The sequence below is a fragment of the Zootoca vivipara genome, chromosome 8, assembly GCF_963506605.1.
Source record: "Zootoca vivipara chromosome 8, rZooViv1.1, whole genome shotgun sequence".
Taxonomy (NCBI): domain Eukaryota; kingdom Metazoa; phylum Chordata; class Lepidosauria; order Squamata; family Lacertidae; genus Zootoca; species Zootoca vivipara.
The window spans coordinates 67,023,898-67,049,536 of record NC_083283.1 but is presented as its reverse complement, the minus strand read 5'-3'; the positions used below and the strand labels follow the sequence as shown (position 1 = coordinate 67,049,536).

General features: G+C 43.7%; 1 protein-coding gene across 8 annotated transcripts in view; it reads right to left on the bottom strand.

The window, feature by feature from the left end:
- The window catches only part of PIGN (phosphatidylinositol glycan anchor biosynthesis class N), an 86,085-nt gene that overhangs the window by 8,319 nt on the left and 52,127 nt on the right, over nucleotides 1–25,639 (bottom strand). For all 8 annotated transcript variants that reach the window (XM_035124683.2, XM_035124686.2, XM_060278026.1 and 5 more), the window contains 9 exons: nucleotides 20,988–21,096; nucleotides 19,487–19,589; nucleotides 18,039–18,141; nucleotides 15,878–15,964; nucleotides 14,241–14,296; nucleotides 13,338–13,413; nucleotides 11,787–11,860; nucleotides 7,635–7,677; nucleotides 5,280–5,332 (listed from right to left, as the gene is read on the bottom strand). In XM_035124683.2, coding sequence (XP_034980574.2) covers nucleotides 5,280–5,332; nucleotides 7,635–7,677; nucleotides 11,787–11,860; nucleotides 13,338–13,413; nucleotides 14,241–14,296; nucleotides 15,878–15,964; nucleotides 18,039–18,141; nucleotides 19,487–19,589; nucleotides 20,988–21,096 — 704 coding nt within the window. The remainder of the gene's footprint in view (nucleotides 1–5,279; nucleotides 5,333–7,634; nucleotides 7,678–11,786; nucleotides 11,861–13,337; nucleotides 13,414–14,240; nucleotides 14,297–15,877; nucleotides 15,965–18,038; nucleotides 18,142–19,486; nucleotides 19,590–20,987; nucleotides 21,097–25,639) is intronic.

The window sequence follows — 25,639 nt, the reverse complement described above, 5'->3', positions numbered from 1 at the left end:
TGGATTTCAGGCAATCACTTGAAGCCCAAAGTGACGTGAAGTCCCCTTTTCCAGTTCTGGCTGTTATTGGGCAGGAATAGCCTGGTTATTGTTAGCCAGGCTCAAGTGATGGGACACTTGGTCTTGTTATAGAAGAAACCTGCTCCTTTTCCCTTATGGGGTATCCAAAAGCCCGTATAGAGTCCTTCAGTGGGTTCCCTATTGGTAGGAGAAAACAACAGAGGCCAACCAGAGAATATTGAGAATCAAGGCAGCTAGTAAGCCTGATCTTTATTAACTGTTGCAACAGGGTGCTCACTCACCACATGCAGGAGGGAGTAGGAACCCAGAACAATGGTGCGCAGGCCCTTATATAGACTTTTGAAATTGCCTGCCCTGTAGCTCAAGACCACCCCAAAAAAACATCATACATACATCACAGAAGGAGGCGGTCTGCCAGGATATCTGTTAATGGTCACTGATTGCTTTACCTGGGCAGCCTGGCCATTCTTTTGTGATGGTGAATACTTTTAGTTCCTGAATCCAGGTCACAGGATCACCCTATTCATACACAAAATACGCCCTTAAGACAGGTAAGCAAAAGACAATGGAGAGGCTTTCTAATTTGCTTCCTCCTTGCAGAGAAATATTTGAGGTCAAAATGGTTTGGGAGAGTCAAAATGGCTTGCTCTCCTGTACTATTTCAAACATGTGGTTTATATACTTATGTATGTGTTTGCCTTGTACATTTATGAGCGTTTATGTAGGGCTACTCTTGAAGATCGTTCAAAGACTGCAAAACTGCTGCTGATCAAGCTTTCTGCCCAGGACCATGTTACATTTGTCCCTAAAGATCTGCACTGGCTGCCTGATCACCACCAAGATCAATGCAAGGTGTAGGTTTTGAAGTCTTAACCCCCGAGTTGCTTAGGACCATACTCCCCACTCCATGAGATCAGAAGAGTTGTGACCCACCAGAGGGTCTTCTTGGCACTAGAACATCAACTTTAGAATACTCTCCCCCTTAAAGTCTTGGCTGGCACCCATATTATCTGTCTTTCGGTGCTAGCTGCAGATGTTTATATTATGCTAGGCACTTCAAGGATTTTTTTATAGGGCTTGTGCTGGAACAGATGGGGAGATATACTGTATTGTTTTACTTTTTTAATTGAATGCATCTTCTCTGGCTTTTATTGTATCCTGAATTGTCACCTGCACCAAGGTCATTTTGATGAAAGGCAGGATGGATGGATAAGTATTGGAAGTTTTTGGAGTAAACATTGCAGAGGGAGGAGTGACTACTAAAAACATGGCACTGAACGGGAAAAGTAGGTAATGGGTGGGAAAAATGGGGCAACAAAACACACAATCAATTAATCCAAATAAGAAATGGCCAGTAAACAACAAACCTCACTTTGCTTTCTTCAACGTCCCACCTTTGAAACTGCCACCCAACAAAACTCTTGTAAGAGCTGTTGCACATATCATTTGATGACGATCTACAGCTAAAAGCATGAATTGGTTCCAGTGAAAAATGCTGCATTTGCAGAGATGCCTGCAGGAGAGCTCAGTTGGTACAGCATGAGAGTCTGAATCTCAAAGTTGAGGGTTCAAGCCCCATATTGGGCAAAGAGATTCCTGCATTGAACTGGATGACCTTCATGGTCCCTTCCAACAATTCTACGATTTCTTATGACGCGCAATCATTCAAAAGTGAGTGGCAGAACTCCCGCTGCCTTGTGACACCTTGGATGATGATAACCTTGATGTGGTTTGCAGCGAAATTGCTTTCCCTTCTCTGCCATGAAGGGACGCGGGTGGCACTGTGGTCTAAACCACTGAGCCTAGGGTTTGCCGATCGGAAGGTCGGTGGTTCGAATCCCCGCGACAGGGTGAGCTCCCATTACTCGGTCCCAGCTCCTGCCAACCTAGCCGTTTGAAAGCATGCCAAAGTGCAAGCAGATAAATAGGTACCGCTCTGCTGGGAACGTAAGCGGTGTTTCCGTGCGCTGCTCTGGTTTCCCCAGAAGCGGCTCAGTCATGCTGGCCACATGACCCGGAAAAACTGTCTGCGTACAAATGCCAGCTCCCTCGGCCTGTAAAGCAAGATGAACGCTGCAACCCGAGAGCCGTTCGCGAATGGACTTAATGGTCAGGGGTCCTTTACCTTTCTCTGCCACAGGATGCGTGTGTGTTACTGACGGTGCTAGTTGGCCTTTCTCTAAGTGAGAAGTCAGACCTATTTGGGGGGATGTAGGAGGCAGCTGAGTGGAGTACAGGCGAGTGCTGGGTTGGCACCAGCTGCCTGAAACAAAATCTGTCCCTGGGATAGCTCAGTTGGTAGAGCAGGAGACTCTTAATCTCAGGGTCGTGGGTTTGAGCCCCACGTTGGGCAAAAAGATTCCTGCATTGCACTAGATGACCCTCGTGGTCCCTTCCAACTCTACAATTCTATGATTTTTGAGATGTGATCATTCTGTCGGCAGTGTTTAATCTGCAACGGCTCACTCACACACGCGACTCATCACTTAATGCTGCAGCCATCAGTGGATGAACAGTGTGAACCAGTACCAATGCATCTGGAGAGGACTGGAGTGAGAGAGTCATAGGTACTGTGTGGCACTCGTTCCTCCCTTATATGCTGCTCTAGATTTAGTTACACACACACAAATGTTCAGCAAAAACGCTGCTGAAGGAAAGAAATCATGCTACAAATAGAATGCAATTAAAAGCAATTCCTACTCCATTTGTTATCACATAATGGCAGCCTGCCAATATATCTGAGGCTATCAGCAACCAGTACTGCAATGCCTGCAGGCAGCTTTGCTTGGAAAATTAGTTTTCATGCAGGAGCAGCACTGTAATTTTAAAGGGAAACAAAAAGCCACATTTGCTGAACAAAAAGGCAGTATCTAGTTATAACAGCTTGGCAAGGTTTGATTTCCTTTTATGTTGTACATCTGACGGAGTTCACAATTACAATAACGTCTAATACAGGGAAACCTCAGTTTATGAACACCTCGGTTTACAAATTTTCGGTTTATGAACGCAGCGGACGCATCTGGAATGGATTAATCCACTTTCCATTACTTTCAATGGGAAAGTTCACTTCAGTTTATGAACGCTTCAGTTTATGAACAGACTTCCGGAACCAATTACACCCATGCTTCGGGTTAAGTACGCTTCAGGTTGAGTACTCCGTGGACCCGTCTGGAACGGATTAATCCACTTTCCATTACTTTCAATGGGAAAGGTTGCTTCAGTTTATGAACAGACCTACAGAACCAATTGTGTTCATAAACCGAGGTACCACTGTATACAACTTCTTCTTCCTTGGCTGAAGGTCAGTAGTAATGTATATAATTCAGTGGGATTGAACTTGCTGGAAAGATATATCTATGGGATAGGAAGACACTGAATGGAGGCATTTTTTTTTTGGTCTTCCGTTATGTGCAAAAAAAACACCCCACCCCACCCTCAAACCTTTGCCTATGTCATAAACGCATCATGTTCATTATCACTGGCTGATGCTGGCAAGTTTGGGGAAACACACAACATGGTGAGAACAGGCAGTATATCAGTTTTACTACCTATTACAGAGGAGAAATCGCTATGAGACAGCCCCATATTTATTGGGATATGTACTTCTGTCCTTATATCTGAAGAGGCAGTTGAGAATTTATGGTTTACGGGAGGGGAATTTGCATTGGCTTGGCTGTTGTACTCAGCTGTACCACTAAGATTGGTAGCAAGGTATGGTATCACTTAACATCCTCATCTATGAACTTTGAGAAGCGGGAAAAATGCCAGGCTTGTTCAGTAATGAGAGAAATATATTACGGATTATAAATGCCGCAATAATACACTGTATAAAATATAATAAGGAAGTAGTGAGGTCATTAGCTGTTCTGGAAAATTCACCGCACACACAATCACGGGATTCCCCACCCCCCTTTTAACAAACACCGACCTTTTTCCAACCGCCAAATAAAATCATGGTAGGAAAGAATCTTTCTGAAAGAGTATCTGTTGTTTTCTGGGCTTAGGCCAGTTTCCTGAAATGGCTTCACTGAATAAAATAATTATATGGCACCTTAAGAAAACTGTTTTGAGGAGAATGGTCCAAAGCATTTCGTAGCTGCGGAATGTGCGCCAAAGGCGCTGCCAACTGATAAACAACTCAAAAGGCGTAGAGCAGGTGATACAGATGGCCTGACTAGAAATAACCTCTATATGTTGTCCTCCATGTCCTGGACCTAACTAAATGACCACTGAAGCCGGGGCTGTAGTCCTCCCCCTCAGGGCAAAACACCTCTGGGAGAAAGTGAACAAGGATGTGAGGGAGAGCAGCTACAGACAGCCCCCTCCCATCTTAAGCACAAGCTCTTCTCCCAGCGCCAGTGGGAGCGGGGAGGGGGAGGTCTCAAGCGGGGAATCAGGAAGTAGAGGGGATGGCTCAGGTAGGGTAGCAGAGCCAAGACTCCGCTCAGGAGAGGAAGTAGGAAGCAGGGAAAGCGCGACCAGAAGACCGCTCCCGCCAACACCGGAATTGCGCAAAAAGCGGCGGGGGCGGAGATTCAATGTTCCCAGGCTACTTTGTTGGAGGAAAACGCGGGAATCTCCATTCGGAGGTTCTGACCCAGACTGACAACATGTACATAGTACTGACTCTGCACTGTAAATAGTTTGCACTGAATAAAAGCATGAAAAGGCAACGTCGTGAGGAGTCTTTACTCCTGATTGTGAACAACACACTCCACATCCAACTAATCTTTTCTGTTTTTACTTATTGGGGGGTGGGGAATCAATTCCCAGAACCAGAAGCCTTGTGAACATTCAGCAAACTCCTCTCTGTGAACTTAAAAAAAAAACCAAACAGGAAGCAATTAACCTGGGGGGAGTGGCGAGAATACCTCTGATTCTGTTAAAAATGGTATTTACTCTAAGACAATGACTGAAGGGGAATAATGGGAAATAAAAATTCTCAAGATGACCTGGGCTGAGAAGGGACATCAGGCAAAGTGTTTCACAGCAGTTAAACACTAAACAACTTAACAAGGCAAGAAATGGACCCTAATAAATAAATATATCACCACCCACATTTATAGGCAAGGAAGGGAGATGGTAGAAACAGCATGGAAGCACTTGCCTTGATTGATCTGTAGACAGCATTTAACTATAGGGATTGAACTAAGAAATACACAGCTTAATCGTTGGGTTTATTTTAGAGGCAGTGTTACAGCTAAAGAGGAAGAAAAGGCAGTGCAGGAGGAGGGGTGGGGGAAGTAAATGCTTTGTACCTTGTTCCAATATCCAGCCAGCTTCCATAATCTTTAACCAGAAAGAAGAAGTGCTAAGGTGAGAGAGAAAAACAAAGAACACCATGTTGTTTGGTAAATAAACGTTGCACAATGAGAATCACAAGACTCAAACATATGTTTCAGGCATTCATTTGGGGGCATTTAATTCTTGAAGTAAAAGGTGACCTGGCTTCATCAGAGAATGTTTAACCAGACAACAAACAAGTCAGGATACAAGTAATTAAGGAAGTGGACTTGAAGAGGACATGGCTAGGTTCAAATTGTGCTATGAAGTCTCTGAGCCAAGGTACAGTGGCACCTCCGGTTACGAACTTAATCCGTTCCGGAGGTCCGTTCATAACCGGAAACCGTTCTCGACCTGAGGCGCACTTTCGCTAATGGTGCCTCCTGCTGCGTGTGTGCCTCCGGCGCGCGATTTCTGCTCGCATCCTGGGGCAAAGGTCGCACTCAGGAGCAAACACTTCCAGGTTAGCAGAGCTCATAACCCAACGTGTGCGTAACCAGAATCGTTCGTAACCAGAGGTACCACTGTAGTTGTTACAATGTGTGTATGGCTATTGCTGAGACCAGCAACCTTGTGTTCTCTTCCCTGTACCTCCCTAGCAATGTCTAGAAAGAATGGGGGGGGGAGCCCACAATGTGATCACACCCAGGTTCTCCCTCCCAATTTGTTGGCTGCAGCTTGCAGAGGTGGGAATGTGTCGTGCATCATGTTCTAAATGGTTACTGGTTACACCAATAACGTAAAACCCTATGCACACTGGAGCTACCCAAAGTCATGTACAGTGTGATCTGCCTCATCTCCTGCAGCATAACTAGGGGAAGAAGCAAAGACTGCTCTGTTTCCAAGGCTGTAGTGAGGGGACTCCCATCAGCGGCTACAAATACTTTGCAATAATGCAATAATGCCATTTCGAGAACACTGTTCAAGGCAATTAACAACATAAAAATATAGTAGGGCACTAAAAAAGACACCATGAGAACAAAATGATAAAACTATTTACATCTCTTACAATTAATTACACTTTACACGCGGCAAATTCCTAGAGGAAAACGTTGTTAACCGTGACTCGAAACCATTTCTCAACGCTGAGCCAGGCCTCTGGGCTACAGAGCCGTTTTCTAACTGCCAAATGGTCACTTCCACAATTCCTCCCATAAAACAACAACACAATAAATATCCCGTTCTGAATTGGCAATATATGAAGGAGTAATTGCCTTGATTTTAGCAGTGTGTAGTTTGGGCCTTGGAAAACACATGGAATTACCTGAACTGATTCAGGTCAGGCAATTTCCCCATGCAATTCTGGCAATTTATTTATTACGACGGACAGAGAAAACATCTCAGAATGGGACCCAGGCTGGAAATGCAGGTTATTATTTTTCTTTAACACTCCCCCTTCCCCAATCACATTTGTTAACCGCTCTATAATTAAAATTACGACTGCCTTGTCTGTCTAGCACTTAGATACATTTCTTCGATGGCAGCAGCTCCATGAAGTAAGTGACACAACAAAAGCAGGAGGTGTTGTGACATAACAAAAGCAGAAGGTGTTGTCACTTCAAGTAAGTCCTCAGGGAAGGGTAAGAGATGTGGGAAGCAAGATCTCAGAAGAATAGCGGGCCCTTCCCCTTACTGCTTTGGAGACGCATCCCTTCGAGCCATGTCATAAAGTGTAAATTGCGTTACAGCCAACAAAAATGGCTTTCGGAGAAGATTTGCGTGACATGTTTCCCCCTTTATTAAAAAAAGAGAGCAATTTTGATTTTAATAAATTGTGGTTCTGAAATTACAGGATGCATACTGAAATATGCTTTCCCCCCATGTGTGTGTGTGTGTGTGTGTGTGTTTGTGTGTGTTTGTGTCCCTTCCTGTCTGGTAATTCAGGCATCTCTCTTGAAAAATTAAGGAAGACCATGACATATTTTTCTTTTGTTCTGAAGGCAGGGAAGAAAAGGAAGAAAAATTAAACTGGGCACCCAGGTGCAGCTGGCGTTCCCTTTTCACTCACAGTCTTGAACATTCAGTATGAAATACGTGGAAACCAAGCACCGCTAACTTAAAAATAGCTCTGTGGAAGAACTGAAGTAATAAAGATGATGTCTCTTCTGATGCATTCATTAGATGATGTACAAAGGATTGTGAAAAGGGGGTTTGTGGGGGGGGAGGAGGGAGGGATTTCCATCTGCAATTTATGTGGGGTTTCAATTCAGTTCCCTGCCCTAGTTCCAGAAACTTTGAAGTCTGAAACTAATTCAGATTTCTCTTGATTGAATTAGCAGAGCTCTCTGGGTTTTGATCTTATTTGTACAGAATGTCCGACAGTAGCTTACCAAAGCCATGATGTCTGAAATCACAAGAACAATGAGAAAAAGCCTGGAGGAGGAGAAAAAAGAGAGAGAGTGTGTGTCAGAGGAAGACCATAATTCATAGTTCAACAGCGCAACAACAAAGCTTCATAGAATCCCAATAATATGACAAAAAGTGTTACAGAGGTACAGTTCAGTTCTCCTTTCATCTGTTTTCTTGGAATTATGTGTCTTAGGTTACCAGGGATATGCATATTCTGGGCTAACTAAGGAGGAGGGATCAAAATTCTGTATTAAGGCAAACTTAAAAAGGCAGGCAGTTTCCCTACAGTTGCTCACAGAGAGAATTACGGTATGTGGAAGCCTTTGTTATTCCATTTCACGGCAGTATTGATAAGTCACCTTTCAGGACAGAGCTTTATCAAGGTGGCTTCTAGAAATGTAAGACAGCGCTGAGGGCATAATAAGTTTAAAAGAAAAAAGAAACCACAATAATTATTGAATTCTTCGTTCTGTATCTGCTGCTCACGAGGAACAGAAGAGCACTGAGATTTAACCCGTGGCTGATGGCCCTGCTAAGCTTCTCCGTATTTTCAACATGTCACAAAGCACTGCTCACACATTTTTCAAGGTTTATTCCCCCAGTAATATCCCAGATTTCCTCCAAGGAGCTCAAGGCTGTGTGAATCGTTTTCTCCCTCACTACCTGCCACATTTCATGCTCGCAAAAGCCCTCCTGCGAGGTAAGAAACGGGGGGGGGGTTCCTAATCCTTGCCCAACATTCGAATCCAGCCTTTGCCAGCCAGGTGCCTTCCAGCTGTGGAGGCTGTGGATGATAGGAATTGTAGTCCAAAAGGTCTGAAAGGAGCCTGGCTGGTGAAGGTGGCTCTAACCACTCGCCACACCTGCTGTGAAGGTGATTTCCACAGCTTTAGGGATTAGAAACCTGTATGTTGAAAGCAAAGCTCCTCTTACAAAGCTGAGTTCTGTGGCCATTACCAAATCAGTTATTTTGGGCAAAACAAAACCCCATCCTGGCCCACATGATGCACTATACTATACGATACCAAACAAACCCAAGACATTTTACTTTATTGCTGCAGCTTTAGGCTTATATCTTTAAAAACGTGGCTGAGCTTAGCTGGAAGTCGATGCTTATAATTCCAGGTAGGTAAGTGCATGTAATAAGGGCTGTATTAAGTCAGAAAATGAACCCAGGAACCCAGCCTAATGTAGCAGATGAAATGTTTGACTTGGACTAGGGATATTTAGCTCAAAACCCCCAATAGAGCTTGTGAAACCTATTGGGTGACCTTGGGATAAGTTCCTATCTCTTGGCCTAAGCTGGCCTACCTCATTATATATTTTGTGGTTTTATATTTTGATTTTGTCCCTGAGACCTCCGGGTATAGGGTGGTATATAAATTCGATAATAATAAATAATGAACTTGTGAGGCTATGGGTATTTAGAGGAGCGGGGAAAGTCCTATCTACACTGCCCTGAGTTCCTTGGAAGATACAAATGTGATGGCAAAAAGTTAAATATTAGAAATGCTTCAGAGCAACACTTTGCATTATTTTGCCAGACTTCAGGCCCTGTGTACCTGACGTCAGCCCAGATACTGAGGTCCAGCTCTGAGATTTTTCTGTCAGTTCCCTCGCTGCGAGAAGTGAAGCTACAGGGAACCAGGCAGAGGGCCTTCTCGGTAGTGGCACCCACCCTGTGGCAACGCCCTCCCATCAGATGTCAAGGAGATGAGTAACTATATAACCTTTAGAACTATACAACCTTTTTAGATATGCTGTAAGCCGTCCAGAGAGGCTGGGGAAACCCAGCCAGATGGGCAGGGTATAAATAATAAAATGATGGTGATTATTATTATTATTAATTATTATTATTATTATCTGAAGGCAGCCCTGCATAGGGAGGCTTTTTAATGTTTTGTTATGTTTTTATATATGCTGGAAGCTGCCCAGAGTGTCTGGGGCAACCCAGTCGGAAGGGTAGGGTACAAATAATAAAATTATTATTATTATTGACTTTCAGATCTCTCATTTGCAACTGAAAACGGCTCTAGTGGTTCAACTGATAAGCAACTGAGCCGGAGCCCTTGCAAATCCTCTCAGAAAGGACTCTTGGCTACAGCCTCCCTACCACTCAGGGAGACAAGTTCTTGTTCACAACTCTTAATATTTCCCAAGAGAACCAAGGCAGTTCTTAATGGCCTCACTAAACCTTTTCATTTTTATTTGTTCCAGGTTGATAAGGCAGCCGCTCTCTTCTGCGCCCCAATAACTGATAGTGACACCCTCCATCAAGTTCACGAATGGCTGAGTGTTGAGTTCCACTTAGCCTCGAGGCACAAGAAACTAGTTATCTAAGTCTTTTGTATACAAGATCATTTGTGTTTGGGAAAGCGCATTTCAGGGAATGAAATGGACTATGAACAAGCAAAGTGAAATACAGCTAAAGACTTTTTCATTATCTTTATTTTTCATTAAGTGATTGAAATATTAGGCCACATGAACGCCGCTCTAAATTGCTAATGACTGGCTCTGCCAGCGACTTGCACTGAAACAACGCTGCAAACAGCTGACCTAGTAGCAGGGAGATGGGTCATTAACTGTAATAATAATTTAATTGTAAAGAATTATAATTAGAAGTGCACTATCAGTTACAGTGTGAAATTTCATTAAAATGTGCTATTCCATAGCACCGAGCAAGACTATTACAGTGGCTTCTAACAAATGATTCCCCTCCAAGAAAAAAAGCAGAATCTGGTCACGTGATCCAAGCGTCGGCTTGGTAAATTAATTATACCTTACAAGATCAGTATAAATTTGACAAATCCAGTTCCTGCAGATTAGTTTACGAGCTTAGCTGGCTTTGCAAAGCAGATGCATAGCTGGATACCATCATGTCATTAAAATTACTGGTAAAACTTTTAACAGCGACCCATAAAGGCAAATATGGTATGTATACCCATCAACTAATAGGGTGGTCTGGAGTGGAGTCCCTAAGATAGTTGGATGAGGCTGTGAAGCCTTCTTTGGCAACTCCTGCCAAATGTATTGTTCTGCTCTCCTTTGGACCACATCAGTGGGGCCAAGGGGGTGGGTGGGTCTTGTCATCTGGGCAGCCCAATACCTGCATACACACTGCCCAGGTTCTTGTGCCCCAGGGAAGTCACTTCGGTGCTGCAAATGCAGTGGTTTGATTTCACCCCCAGAGGCACACTCCGTTGTCTCTTGAGACAGACAGATGCCAACCACAACAATAGGACGGTTGGAAGTCAACCATAGAACCTTCATCGTTTATGGGTTCACACAAGGGTCAGCAAACTTTTTTAGCAGGGGGCCGGTCCACTGTCCCTCAGACCTTGTGGGGGGCTGGACTATATTTTGAAGGGGGGGAAATGAACAAATTCCTATGCCCCACAAATAACCCAGAGGCGCATTTTAAATAAGAGCACACATTCTACTCATGTAACAACATGCTGATTCACGGATCATCCGCAGGCTGGATTTAGAAGGCGATTGGGCCGGATCCAGCCCCCAGGCCTTAGTTTGCCTACCCATGGGTTCACCTGATCAATAGCAGCAACAGCAGCAAGAACCTTCAATAAACATGGAACTGTTCTTTGCTTTGCATAACTTAAGAGGTGTGCTCAGTTGTAGCATATAGAAGACAAAGAGCATAATGTTGTAAAGGCAATACCAATTATGGTAGTGGACTGGAAGTATCATATCTATAGCTCAGAGCAGGTCTTAATGTAATACCTAAAATGCAGCATCCATGGAACAGGGCTGGCCCAAGACATTTTCCAGCCTGGGGCACAGAAACAAATGCCCCCCAAATAAATCTTCTCTTCCCTTGTAGTAATATTACAACAACAACAACAACAACAACAACAACAACAACTGAAAACCAGCCATTGCTTCACTCTGTTGAATGGCAGGGCCAGCCCTGTATGTGAAATAGATGCAAACAGGAACTCAAGTCACTACCAGCTTTTTTTTTAATAGTCGGAAATTTGATAAAGCTTGAACCCAGTGAATGAAGAATAATTGTACTCACTGCAGGGATTTACAAAGAAATAGCTGCAGACAGTTTACGCCGTGCACCCCAGTGAACCCCCAAGCAACTGCTGCTTCGGTAAAAGCGTTTACTGTACCTTTTTGATGATAGCTGCGTTGTGACTTGAACAGCTTCAAAGGCACATGACACAAGAACAAAGGGGATTACAATCTGTTGAGGAGACAGAATTACATTAAGCTAATTGAAATACTGCAGAAAACAAAACAAGAAAACCCCAACAGCCACAAATTAACATAGCTAGTATTCAAAGAGACAGTCAAGCACATCTTGAAGTTGGCTCTACAAAATTCATCGTTTTGAATGCAAACATTTTATCTAGTTAACAGACCTGTTGCCTTCAGTCATGGCACTGTAGGTTCTGTGCATTGCAATCAGAATATTAATAGTCCTTGTTACAATTCTAATACAGTGGTATATATTTCAGAAATATACTACTGTGTTATGCCAGGGCTCTTCAAATTATTCTACCTTCACGGAACACTTCCCATATAAATTTGCCTGCTGAGGAACTTCTGGGGCACATTCTCGACTTCATATGACCGAGAAAGATTGCCAGCGTTTTGTCTGCCTTTACTGCTCTTCTCAGCGAGCAAACTTTGGCAGCTTCCAATGTCGCCATCCCCTGCAATAGTTAGAAAACCACTAGGTGTTTCCATTTTCTGAGCCATTTTCTCATTTGTTCGTTCCTCCAGAATCCAGACAGTGTTTCTCCCAATTCAGAGGCGTCTTTCCCATAGGGCCTAGTGGCTCATTGTGCCAGGGCGCTGGCCTCTCAGGGGCGCCCCAGCGAGTGGGGGAGCTGTGTGGCTTTGCCGGCAGCCTCCAACTTTCCCTGCACACCGCCAGATGGTTGGCGGGGCGCAACGAGCCACTAATCCCTATGGCTCCTCCGCTGCCGCCTCCTCTCTCTCGGCCACGGGAATCCCCTCAGCTGCCGCCCGCCAAGCCACTGTTGTCTGAGGGAGCGGCAGGGGTGGGAGCGGCTCCCGAGGGGCCTCTTCCATGTCACTGGTGCCTGCCGCCCCACCACCACCACTCCCTGGGGCACAGGCTGCGGCGTGGCAACCACCTCCTGCTCCTCAGGCCGCTGGGCAGCAGCAAGAGCGCTAGCAGCAGGCGGTCATTGTCAGGCAGCGGAGGAGGAGGAGGTGCCATGGAGCCTTGCAAGCGAGCACGGGGTTCCGGCGGTCTGGCCAGCTGCACCACGGCCACCACATTGGCGGCGTCTTCTGTGGGCAGCGGCTCCCGGGGCTGCGAGGTAGTCCGCAAGTTCGGCCCCGAGTTCTAAATTCTGGGAAAGGGAGGGGGCGCTGGAGGGATCTTTGCGCCACGGTCCCGGATGTGCTTAAGACTTAAGCCCTGTCCCAATTTTTCATTTTTTCCCATTTACTTTGCAGCCAGCCCATTGATCCTCGGTTTTCGAATGTTTTGGAAGCTGAATAGTCTTCCAGAACAGATTACATTCGAAAACAGAGGTTCCACTGTGTGTGTGTGTGTGTGTGTGTGTGTGTGTAGCATTTTGCATTTAACAAGTCTTACAAGAGCAGATAGGTGATTTGTGCAGAAACAGTTAAGTTAGAATTGAATAAATCTGATCACACCATTCCCTAAAGGTGCAATTACTAACCTTCCACAACAGCAAGGCTCCCATCAGGAAAGGGCTGAACACAGTCAAGAAGCAATGGACTGAAGTTGGATCAAAACTAGAGACCAAGAATGAAACCAAAACAAACATTATGTATTTTCTGCAAGTAATATGTTCTACTAAGAAACAGGAGTTTTCCCACCGCCCTACAATCAACATTTGAATCTTCATGCAACGACCTTTCAAGTCACACGGCTTCTAGTTTTATAGGCTGCCTCTAGTTTTTTTACATTACAAGCAAACAGTTCTTGGATGCTACTTATTGCTATAAAGTTTTATTTCTGAAGCACCTTTTGTTTTACGAAATGTTTCCCACTCTCCGTTTGCTTTCACAACAGGTCAGTACTTGGACAGACAAAGAGTTCTTTTAAACAGGCTGCCAAGAGTCAAAAAATACCCTACTGCTCTGTTGGTACTTGCATAGGAACTTTCTGTTGTTGCTCATGAAGAATATATCATGAGATGCCTTTGTTCTGGTGACCTTTCCGCTGGATTGCTGCAATGCACCTGCATGTCAGACTGCCCTTGAAGATGATCCAGAAGCTTCGGCCAGGTGCAGAATGCAGCTGCTGGGGGGGTGTTAAGTGGTTCAACATGCTAGACTCACGAGGCGCTGGATCTTAAGGAGCTCCACCAACTACCAATATGTTGCTGTACCAAATTCAAGGCACTTGTGGAGTACTTTGCAACTTGGGAACTAGATATCTGAAGTAGTGTTTCCCTCTGTATCAGGCTACTCATGTGTTAAGATGTGACAAGACGGCGCTACTTGACTGCCAAGAGAAATCCATTATGTAGCGACATAGGACAGGGCCTTCTCGGTTGTGGCACCCCACTTATGGAATTCCCCTTCCAACTTCTCTAGACAGAGTTCACAATAGTTACCTGTTCACAGAAGCTATGTTTCCAGTACCGAAAAAGGCTGTCACTAGGAAGAAAACCTGGGTAGGACTAAGGAAAACACAACATGCTCCTTATTGAGCAAACGGCCACACTTCTTTCACATGCTAGCGGTATAAACAGCATTCTCAATGACAGCTTTGCACCACAGGTATAAGATAATGGTAAAAATATCCAGAACACACCAAGCTGTGCATGGGAGGTGAGAAGAGAGGAATAATGCTCGCAAAGGCCTTTAGAACATTTTTTTGATTAGACATCCAAATAGATGCCTTTGTCTCAATCACAATTAATGGATAGATTAAATATTATCGGCAGCCCATCTTTCAGGAAGACAAAGCCTGTGTACGTAACAGCCAATTTCATATAGCAACTTCTGCTCATTCCTCACCCCCCCCATCTTACATTGTGTTAGAGTCACATGGTTTTTAACATGTCAGGTGAATGGTAGCTGGGTAACCAAACTATTCTTAAAGCATAACTGTTCTGATCGATCAGTTTCCATTGTCCAATAGGAAAAGAAAAGGGGTATGACTAGTCAAATTTTAACACCGTGAAAGCAGGTCCCATATGTTTGTTCAACAAGACCTCATTAGATTCAGCATTCAGGTAACAACTGAAAACTCTACCTGTAGGTGATGTATATTACAGCAAATTAAGGGAAACAGGAGTCAGAAAGATCTTTACTGCCTTCTCCCAAGTCTCAGTTTTTAGATGCATATATAAAGACGTCAAGTGTATACCATACCTGCAAAGCTATGAAATTGTCCCCCTCCTCTCCACATAGTATTAATGTAGCTTTCTCAGTGTTAGGAAAGCATAACTGCATGGGTAGGCAAACTAAGGCCCAGGGACCGGATCCGGCCCGATCGTCTTCTCAATCCGGCCTGCGGACGGTCCGAGAATCAGGGTGTTTTTGCATGAGTAGAATGTGTCATTTTATTTAAAATGCATCTCTGGGTTATTTGTGGGGCCTGCCTGGTATTTTTACACGTGGGGCATAGGAATACGTTCATTTAATTTTTTTCAAAATATAGTCTGGCCCCCCACAAGGTCTGAGGGACAGTGAACCGGCCCCCAGCTGAAAAAGTTTGCTGACCCCTGCATAACTGCAAATAAAGAAATCCAAAGCATGAAGTGTTTAATGGCCCAACAATACAGTGAGCAAGAGTCTTCTTCTGAGATTTATATCTACAATTTTTGTGTAAGACAAGAGGGAGACGAAAAGCACAAAACCACAAAAGTGCCGGTATGCCAAATACACACAACTTGAATAAACTCGTGGAAAATCAGGTTAACAAAAGGCCAACTCACAAGTCCTAACCGGGAAGCTTCATTGCTAAACTTTTCTGGAAATCATTGGAGATTATTTTAATTTTAAACACTGGGCACGGTATACAGGCTCAATGCAACAACAACAGCATTGCTACGTAAACTTTCATTCCTCGTGCATGCTTCCTGTCCCATTGACAAGCACTTTGCTTGTAAAATTACCCACTAGCAATTCCAAGCCAGGCCCATCCTAGGAAACCAAGAGTTTGCTTTTTGAAAAAAATAATGAAAATGAAAAGCCAACCCATTGCATTGCAACCAAGCCTTCACTCAATAAAGAAAAAGGATACGAAGAAAAAAGATCGCCGGACGTCATCCAAATGAAGTTGTCGGAACTGTGTTAGATCATTAGTGTATGAAAAGCTGAGAGCAGCAAGCTGTAAAGAGAGAAGAGAAATCAATGCAGCGCTGTCAGCTGGTACCCTGTTGATATTAAAGGTATATTTTCCGGGGAGCAAATGAGAATTTAAAGAGTTATTCCTTCGGAGAAGCCCACGTCTGTTGCTACGAAAGCATCTTCCCCAACAGTTTTATTATACTTTAATGGCTCTCTATAAAGTTATCGTTCAAGCAGGATGATCAAGTGGAAATGCTTCTGCTGCCTTAGGTAAGGGAATAACTCCTCAAACTTTCCATTTGCTCTCTTATTTCTTCCTCCTTTTCCCCAAACGTCCTGGAAGGAGACATATTTTCATAATTCAGAAAAAAAGGGTGATTTTGCAGCTGAAGCATTCTCCTCTAGTGAGCTACAGCGGGAAGAAACGGAGGTGCCGTATTCACGACTGCCGGTTAATTCCTTCCCTCTGGTGCAGTGTTGATTTACGTGGATTGACAGCATAGCACCTAATAACTGCTTCTTTCCATTGCTCCCACATTAGAGCACTCAACTGGGTAATAGCATTCAGCCAGGTTACTGCAGAGCAAACTGAGAGAGTAAGCATGGTTTGGTTTCCCTTATGCTGAATAGGCTTCCTCGCGAGAAAAGTGAAAACTTGGCAGCTATGTTTCCATCATTCTCCTAGATGCTAGTTCAGGTGTGGGGAACCTTTGGCCCTCCAGATATTGCTTTTCAAAAATAATAATCAAAAAACATTTATTCAAAAGTGACAATAAAATAGATTTTCAATCAATATATTCCTTCCATAGTCACCTCTGTGATTATGCTGGGCATTAAAACATCCTGTTCTGGTCTCTCTCCCTCCCCCTTTTATTGAAGAAGAAAAGAGATTGCTGAACTACAACTCCCATCATGCTTGCTTGTCACGGTCCGGTCGGCGGGCGGTTGAAGCCCTGGCTGAGGACGTCAGGACCAGAGGCAAGATGGCAGGATGGAAGCAGGAACGGGAGTCCAGGTGGCGTGGGGCTGCGGGTCAAGCAGCAGGAAGTCGCAGGGTCGAAGAACCGAAGGTCGGGAAGCAGGGTGTCACAAAGGCGAAGGTCTGAAGGTTGAGGAACAAGGCGTCGGCAAGGCGAAGGTCCAAGGGTCAAGGAGCAAGGCGAAGGTTCAAGGGTCGAAGAGCAAGGCGAAGTTCCAAGGAGCAAGGCAAAGGATCAAGGAACAGGAGGCCAGATGCAACAAGGCAGGGATCGCGTTGCTGTGGCCAAGAGCTGAAGGGAAATGCTGAGCTTTTATCCCTCCCAGCTCTTGTCACCAGGTGCAGTGAGTTATCAAGTGGCCTCACCTGAGTGGCCACTCCTTGCTTCTCCAGCACAAGCTGAGGCAGGCCCTGCAAAGCACTACAGGCCCCAGAGCCTGACTCCTGCCCATACTCCTGACACTTGCTGGTGTTGATAGGAGTTGTAGTTCAGCAACAACAGTAGGACCAAAGGTTCCCCACACCTGCTCTAGTTTCTCAGTGTAGCTGCTAGGGACTTTGCACCAGTGGGCTACACTGAATTTTATGGGATCCGCCTGTGCTGTCTTCATCCCTGCAGCCAACCTGAATGCTACATGACCACAGCCTAAAACAGGCATAGGCAAACTTAGCCTTCCAGATGTTTTGGGACTACAACTCCCATCATCCCTAGCTAACAGGACCGGTGGTCAGGGGTGATGGAAGTTGCAGTCCTAAAACATCTGGAGGGCCGAGTTTGCCTATGCCTGGCCTAAAAGGTGGGTTTAAAATCACTGGGCCTTTCCCACTTCCACCCATCGATTTTAAACATATGGTAAGATTTGAGGATTTATGGGTATCAGTTTGCATCTGCCTAGTGGAAATGGCTGCTGGTACTTGGGGTTTTGCATCAACACTCCCTGGTCCATGACCCTTTTGGGGCTCCCTAGTTGAGGGAAAGAGAATTATTTTTATTTTATTTGAGAATAATAATGTCTAGCCAAATAATGCCTGGACAACACACAAACACACCAGAAGCAACAAAGTCTAATCAAAGTTAGTGCCCAGTAACTAAATGTCTAAGTGGTATTTACCTTCGGTGAAAATAAAGGGTTACCTTTAGCTTTGGTGAGGTACCGTAACGTTGTACTGCTTCTTGTTCCATATTAATCCACACAAACATCAACAAAGCCAGCGCCAGGGGGAAAAGTGCTTCATATCTACATCAAAATACATTTGAAATTTAAAAAAGCAACCCAGGTATCAGATTAATTTTTCCTCCACCCCCCTTCCATAACATATGCTACTAGGTCAGGTGTTTGTGTGTTGCAGGACGGTGGTTTGGCAACTTGGGAGAGTCAAGCTGAGCTCTCCATATTCACATTACTTGCATATTGTTCTGATTAATACAGAAAATGCCAAACAGTTGGAAGAAATATTGCCCTTATTTGGCAATTCTCTCCTAATTTGAAATTGTTACCTTCAAGTCGGGTTCTAGTAAACTGGCAAGTACTATTCATCAGCCATTTCATCACCTCAGAAATTGGCTGTTTTGTTTGAGCTACGTTTTGTGGATGTGGCAAAATTATTTTTAGGGGGAAGTGAAACGAGATTGCCGCATTTTGTTGTTCTCAGAAAGCCCGGTTCTGGGATGCTTTTAAAAAATTCAAAATGGCTACTGCCATCAAAGGTGACTGCCTTCTTTTCCACTACAGGGAGCCAACTTCATAGTGGTCAAAAGATGAATGCATACAGAAAAGAAACACACACACACACACTTACAGATTGTTCCTGCAGCAGCCCTTTTTGAGAGCTACTGTATTAAAATACTACGACAAAAGAAAGGGCATTGATTGCAGCTTGCTAAAAATATAAACCTCAGTGTGACATTCCATGCAACTCTATTATTGCATTTGAAATACTAGAGGAAACTTTTTTTTTACATTTGGTTTCACCTCCCCTTTCTTTTAATAATAATATTTCAACCAACCCACAAGATGCTTTATTTAAAGGCATAGGTTTAAAAGTAATCAGTGGGGGCAGGGATTTCATCTCTTCAAATTTCTGCGTCAAATTCACAAATTTTGGATTGAATTGTTGTTTATTTCCAAATGCTGTTGGAGATCATAAGAACTGAAAAATGAATGATTCAAACACTTGTTTTTATTTGATCCCCCTGTGCTGATTATTCCTTCCTCTTTTTTACTTTCTGGTTTCTACTGTATTTTGAAATCATACTGTGTTTTTGTGTGTGTGTGTGTGTGTGTGTGTGTGTGTGTGTGTGTGTGTGTTAGCTACCATATGTGTTCTCATGAATCTATGCAATCAAAGGAGCTACAGAAAAACGTTTCAGAGTGTCATACAAATCATTGGCTAAATGTTTACTCCACGATGTCGGCAATGAGATTTAAACACACACAGCATCTGGAACTTTGCCTCTTATTGGTTAAATGCAACGGAAGAATGACAAGAACCTGGCAAAATGAAAATACATGACTTTAAAATTGCTTAGTCAAGAGAAAAGCAAAAAAAAAATATGCTGGAATTTCATTTATAGAGAATTACCCTGTACTAAGCAGAAGGTATGTTGACATCAGGGAAAGAAATATGCTCAGCAACCTCGGGAAGAGAAATGTGGGACTTAGCAGTGGCACTACCAAGGACGAAGCTGCAATAAACACAATATCATCTGTCAACACCAACGTATTTGAATACCCCCCTCAATGACTCTCAAAGCTTGAGAGCAATGTATGACTTGTGTAGTTTGCATTCACATTCCTAGAAGCTAGGGTGCGGGAAAATGGTTTCTTTCCTCACTCTTTGAATTGAATGCAGTGGGAATATTCACCACACAGCAAAAACAAAACAAAAAGACCATCTACTACAGCGATTCCGAGTTTGCCCCATGAAAAGAGGTGGCCAAGTTTGGATACAACTTTTTTCATGGGATTCTGTGCCACTCATCCAATAGCCTTATATTACCAGGCTCGTTTGTGCTTATTTGGACAATCGAAGTCTAAGCATGCCTGAGTTGTTTCTCTTGAAGGAGTACTTTGGTGCTGGAATGACTATGTATATATGAATGGGGCCCAAGCTGGAATGTAGGGAGAAACAGCTTGAAAGGTAAAAGGTAAAGGACCCCTGGACGGTTAAGTCCAGTCAAAGGCAACTATGGGGTTGCGGTGCTCATCTCACTTTCAGGCCAAGGGAGCCGGTGTTTGTCCACACAGCTTTCCGGGTCATGTGGCCAGCATGACTAAACCGCTTCTGCTGCAACGGGACACTGTGACAGAACCAGAGTGCACAAAAATGCTGTTTACCCTCCCACCACAGTGGTACCTTTTTATCTACTTGCACTGGCATGCTTTCAAACTGCAAGGCTGTAGGGAGAAACAGCTTGGAAGGACCTAGAACAGAGCCTTCCAAACTTTTCATACTGATGCCACACTTTTTAGACATGCATCATTTCGCGACACAGCCATTCAGTTTTACTAGCAAACCGGAGGTTAAACTAAGCCCTTTCCAGACCCAGGAGGAGAGCTGGGAGAATTCGCACAACACACCTACACACTGCAGCAGACACACTTACGTTTCGTGACACACAGTTTGGAAAGCTCTGCCCTAGAGGCTGGAAAAAGCCTGCCTTATTGCGAGAGGCACTGAGCAAAATATCAACTGGAAGAAGAGAACAAAAAGCTTTCCTCCAGATCCAGTTTTTGCAGCATCAATGCTATGCATCTGAACTCCACAATAGTTAATGATGCATCTCATTAATGCCAGGCTGAGCTATTAATCTCCAAACACTAGTCCGCTTCTAAATCAATATCGCTCATGTGAGCTTGAAGAGGGTGCTGATATTCTCTTTTTCTTTTTTGCATGATGACGTTTATGTATAATCACAGAACATTACCTTTCTGAGACCAGCTGCTGCCAGTCAAGGACATGTCCCTTCATGTTACACTCTTAAACAGCAGGAAATGTGTGTACATATACATGTCTTTACCTGCAAGACCAAGTCTTTACCTGCCCGACTAGGATAATTTCGGTTAAGAAAAGCAGTGCTTACCTAATGTTGTCCAGCTAATAATTTGATTTGTTGCAGGCAGTCCTTGTTTGCTGTGAAGACTGCTGCGAGTACTGTTCACGATGTAAGTAGACAGTGCCAGACTGAGCAACTAATAAAAGAAAGGAAAGGGAGCAATTAATCTGGGTGGTTCCACTATTCTGCAAAGACGTCCAAACTTAAGGATGCTCTAAGGTCTGAAATATAAAATAAATGTTCATAAATGTACGAAGCAAACACATACCATACGAAGCAAACACATACCGTATTTTTCCATAAGATGCACTTTTTTCCTTCTATAAAGTAAGAGGAACTGTCTGTGCGTCTTATGGAGCGAATGTGTGGTCCCTGGAGCTGAATTGCCCAGGGGCTAAAGGCAGATTGTGCTTTTTAAAAGAAAGACAGAAAGAAAGAAAGAAAGAAAGAAAGAAAGAAAGAAAGAAAGAAAGAAAGAAAGAAAGAAAGAGCTAAACGCTAACAAGAGGGGAAGAGAAGGGAACCCACTCAGCAGCTGATTGCAAGAGATGGGGGAGGGAGATAAGGGAGTTAGCTCCCTTCCCGGCCCCTTGCCTAGGCCTCAATTGTTGTCTGCAGAGGGAGACATGTGACTGGCTGATTAAAGTATCTATCTAGAAACTGTAGAAATGGGTCCCTTTCCTTTCCTAGAAAAGCTGCAGAACTGTGAGTTTGAACCCCATAAAAACAGGATTTTTTCCCTTTGCAAGGAAACTCAGCAACTTTGAGCTGATCCTAAAAATCAATCCTGAAGCTCTCCCATACTATTTCAGCAATCCTGAAGCCATTTTGACTCTCCCAATGACCTCAAATATTCCTCTGCAGTAAGGGAGGCAAATGGGGAAAGCATTCCCATTGTCTTTTTGCTTACAAATCCTGTCTTAAGGGCGTATTTGTGTATGAATAGGGTGAGCCTGTGACCTGGATTCAGGAAATAAAAGTATTTACCATCACAAAAGAATGGCCAAGCTGCCCAGGTAAAGCAATCAGTGACCATTATTAGGTATCCTGGCAGACAGGATTTCTGCTGTAGACTGCCTCCATATATAATGTTTTGGGGTGGTGGTCTTGGGCTACATGGTGGGCAATTTCAGAAGTCTATATAAGGGCTTGCACGCCATTGTTCAGGGCTCTCCTCCCTCCTGCGTGTGGTGAGTGGGGATTTGTAGTTAAAAAACTGAAGAAGACCAAACCGAAACAGTATGATTACCTTGGATCACTGTCTCGCATGTCGTTATAGTTTATAAAGATAAAAGATAAAAATAGATATATTTCGCCCGTTGGAATTGGTCGATGTGTTGCCTCTTTTTTTGGTATTTTGACTCAAGTCTGCAACAGAGGGGTTGTTTCATTAGTATCAAAGAGCAGGGCATGCAACAGCTTTTTTATAAGCTTTGCAGCATGCTGGCTCCTACAAAGACACATTTTCTGCATCTCCTGCTCCCTTAGGGGACGGGATAATAGCCCCGTGGTAGAGCACATGGTTTGCATGCAAAAGGTCCCATCCCCAACACCTTGTAGCTAAAAAAGAAAAAGATTATGTAGCAGGTGATGGGAAAGATCAGAGACCCTCAAGAGTTACTACCAGTCAGTGCAAACTGCACTGGGCTCCATGATCTGGAAAAATTCAGCACCCTAAGCAGCATCATTGGGGAAATGGTACAGGTCAGACCACAGTGTCTCAGGTAACTGTTGCTTTATCCACAGTGATGCTGGAGTTGGGAGCCAGACTATTTGCATCCTCTTGCTGGCATCAATTCCCCCAACTCTATCTCTATACGAGCTCAGTAGCTCATATGGAGGCAGTCAGGTTATTTGTTTTGAACTGCTTATGCAATTACTGTAGTTTTACATGGTACCGGAAAACCCTCGGCACAATCTCAATTCAGCTTTCTGCAGAATTGGCTTCTAGGATGTCTCCCTCTCCCCAAAGGTTCTTGGTTCTTAACTTATACAATTCAGAATCTATCCTTTCGCTTTGTCAGACTGGTTTTCTTTGCTTGGAAAAAATATATACAGTAGTTTCATTCAATGCCATGTAGGAACAGTGCTCTTTTGCAAAAATGTTCAGTAATACTGTTCAGGATTATGGAAAAAGCTTGCCAAGTAGCCTGAGCACAGCATGCAGTATCATGAAAAGTTAAGAACTACATCAAAAATCTACAAATGCAGACGCTCTAGGAACCACATACTGCTTAACATATTTCAGTTGCTCATGTTTTCTTGGAGGCATTAAGTATTGTATAACCCCATTATGCTTTGGATGCCACCGTAAAGCATTCAGCAACTCCCAGAGCAAACTGTTGATTCATACTTGCATAACTGCATTTCACGCTTGATTTCACCTAGGCAGAATAAATAGGGAAACGGAAGAAACAAATAAGAAGAAAAAAACTTTTGGAGGAAGGCTTTCAACAAAGTTTATTTAAGAGGTAGACTTGTCAATAGGAGTCCATTTCCCAGCTTACAGAGTTACAGATTAGAGAGGTAATTAGAGTAGATCACAAAGCAGCAGATATCTGGCACAGGTTTTTATGCTGGTTTAATAAAAACTTTGCCTGGCGTGCCATCATGTGACAATCCACAGAGAGGGCACTAAGTAATATATGTTGGACTCTCTCTCTTTTTCCTGCCCTACAGAACAACAGCTTAGACTTCAGACTTGAAAATTAATTTAATGCGAACCTTTTCCCCACAACAGCCAGTAAAGAGTCAGAGTCATCCTGCCGTTCCACTTTATATTTGTCTATCAATCAAGTTTTATTACAGAGGAACTGAAGTTATTTCCAGCTTCGTCCTTACTTTGCAGCTGGGTGGCCGTAAAGCATAGAGCGGCAAGCCTAAGCTCCACGTTTGCCTGTTCGCTGGAGTCTATAGGGAACTGAAACTGGTGATACTGAACTATTCGGGGTGGATAAGACAAGGAACTCCAAAAGGGCCTCTCCAAACTGGGTGAGTGGGCAGTAAAACAGCAAATTCAATTCTATACAAACAAGTGTGAGATAAAACTGCCTGTATTATAATGCCCTTACACAAATCAGGGCTTTTCAGTATAGAGAGGAAACAAGTTAGAAGGGACATGATAAAGGTGTATCTACTATATATGAAGTGGATAGAGTGAAGTACTGTATTTCTTCCTGTCTCATAATACTAGAACTCAGGGACATCAGATGAAGTTTGTAGTAATGGGATGCTGGAAGATTCAAGACAGGAGAAAAAAGAAAGCACTTTCTCCTCCCTGTGGAATTCGCTCCCACAAAAGGCAACGAAAGAGTAGTCTTTTAGCAGGATTATTGTAATAACCTGCAGTTTCACAACAGTGTACATTTAAAGTTGATGTTACCCAGGTAATTCCAACCTGGAAGGCATCTGTATTCAGTTGTTCCCAAACATGTTTATTCAGCAACACCACAGAAAGATGGAAGCTGGGGTGGGACTGTTTGCTCTGCAAACATAAAGAGCAACATTAAATTTATCTTCCCCATTATGAAAATGTACTATACACACTGAGGGTGGGGAGGGAATGCTGTGTGGAAGCCAAAACAGTCCTGTTTTAGGCTGATCAAGACTATTCTTACAACAGTATTTGTGTTCTATGTTGGTACCAACAACAACAAAAAACTCATAGAAGTTTGCCATTTTATTGGGCTCTCTCTTACATACTTAAGGAATATACTTGAGAAGCTTCACAGAGCTCTTCAAGCTCTGTGGAAAAATGAAACAAAACACAGAATATGAAGTAGTATGATTTTGTGCAGCCCAATCAATGCAAATAATTAAATAAATGTATATTAATTTGGCTTCACAGAAATGGCTTGGTAGTCAATGCTTCGAGCTCATTCAAAAACTCAGGAAAATGGCATAGGATTAATGTATAAGTTAGATGTAATTATCTGTGCAGAATTTGAATTTCTCTGTTTCCAAATACGGTACCAAATCGCCTTGGGGTGGGGGTGGGGAGTCAACATCTCACACATGTTTTTGCTTCTTTCAGCAAATGTAGGACCACTTTGCACATGACATACTAGGAATACACCAAGACAGGAGTGTTTCTAGAATATTCCTAAAAGGAGTGCCAACTTGGCCCCACAACAGTGGGTTCCCGGAGCGGTGGGTGCCATGCAGCGTGTATGGCCCTGGCATCAAAATTTGTGGGTGCCCAGCCCCTTCATGGGTGCCACGCAGCGTGCATAGCCCTGGCACTAAAATTTGTGGGTTTCCAGGCCCTTCATGGGGAATTTTGTGGGTGCCAGGGAGGAGTTGGCACCTTTTCCCCAAGATGTTTTGAATGTGCATTTAAACAGAGAATAAATGTTTACAAGTGTAGCTGCCACACAAGTACATGTGCCCCTCAAGCAGCTCTTGATTTTGTTTGGCAGCGATAATGTAAAAAATTCCTGATAGCTTGCTACTACTGTGCAGTGTGCGAAATGGCCTTAACATGGTGATAAACAGAGGCAGCTTCCCTTCTGATTCACAACTAAAACCTGCCATCGTACAGCTGTGGTAGCTGTCTAGCTCATCATATTCCTTCATTCCTTGGGACTGAAGCTCAATAAAGTTGTGGTCAATTTGAACCCATACCCTGGTCTCTTGTCTCATTCTTTGGAAGAGGTAGGCACCACAGACAGGGTTTGGCA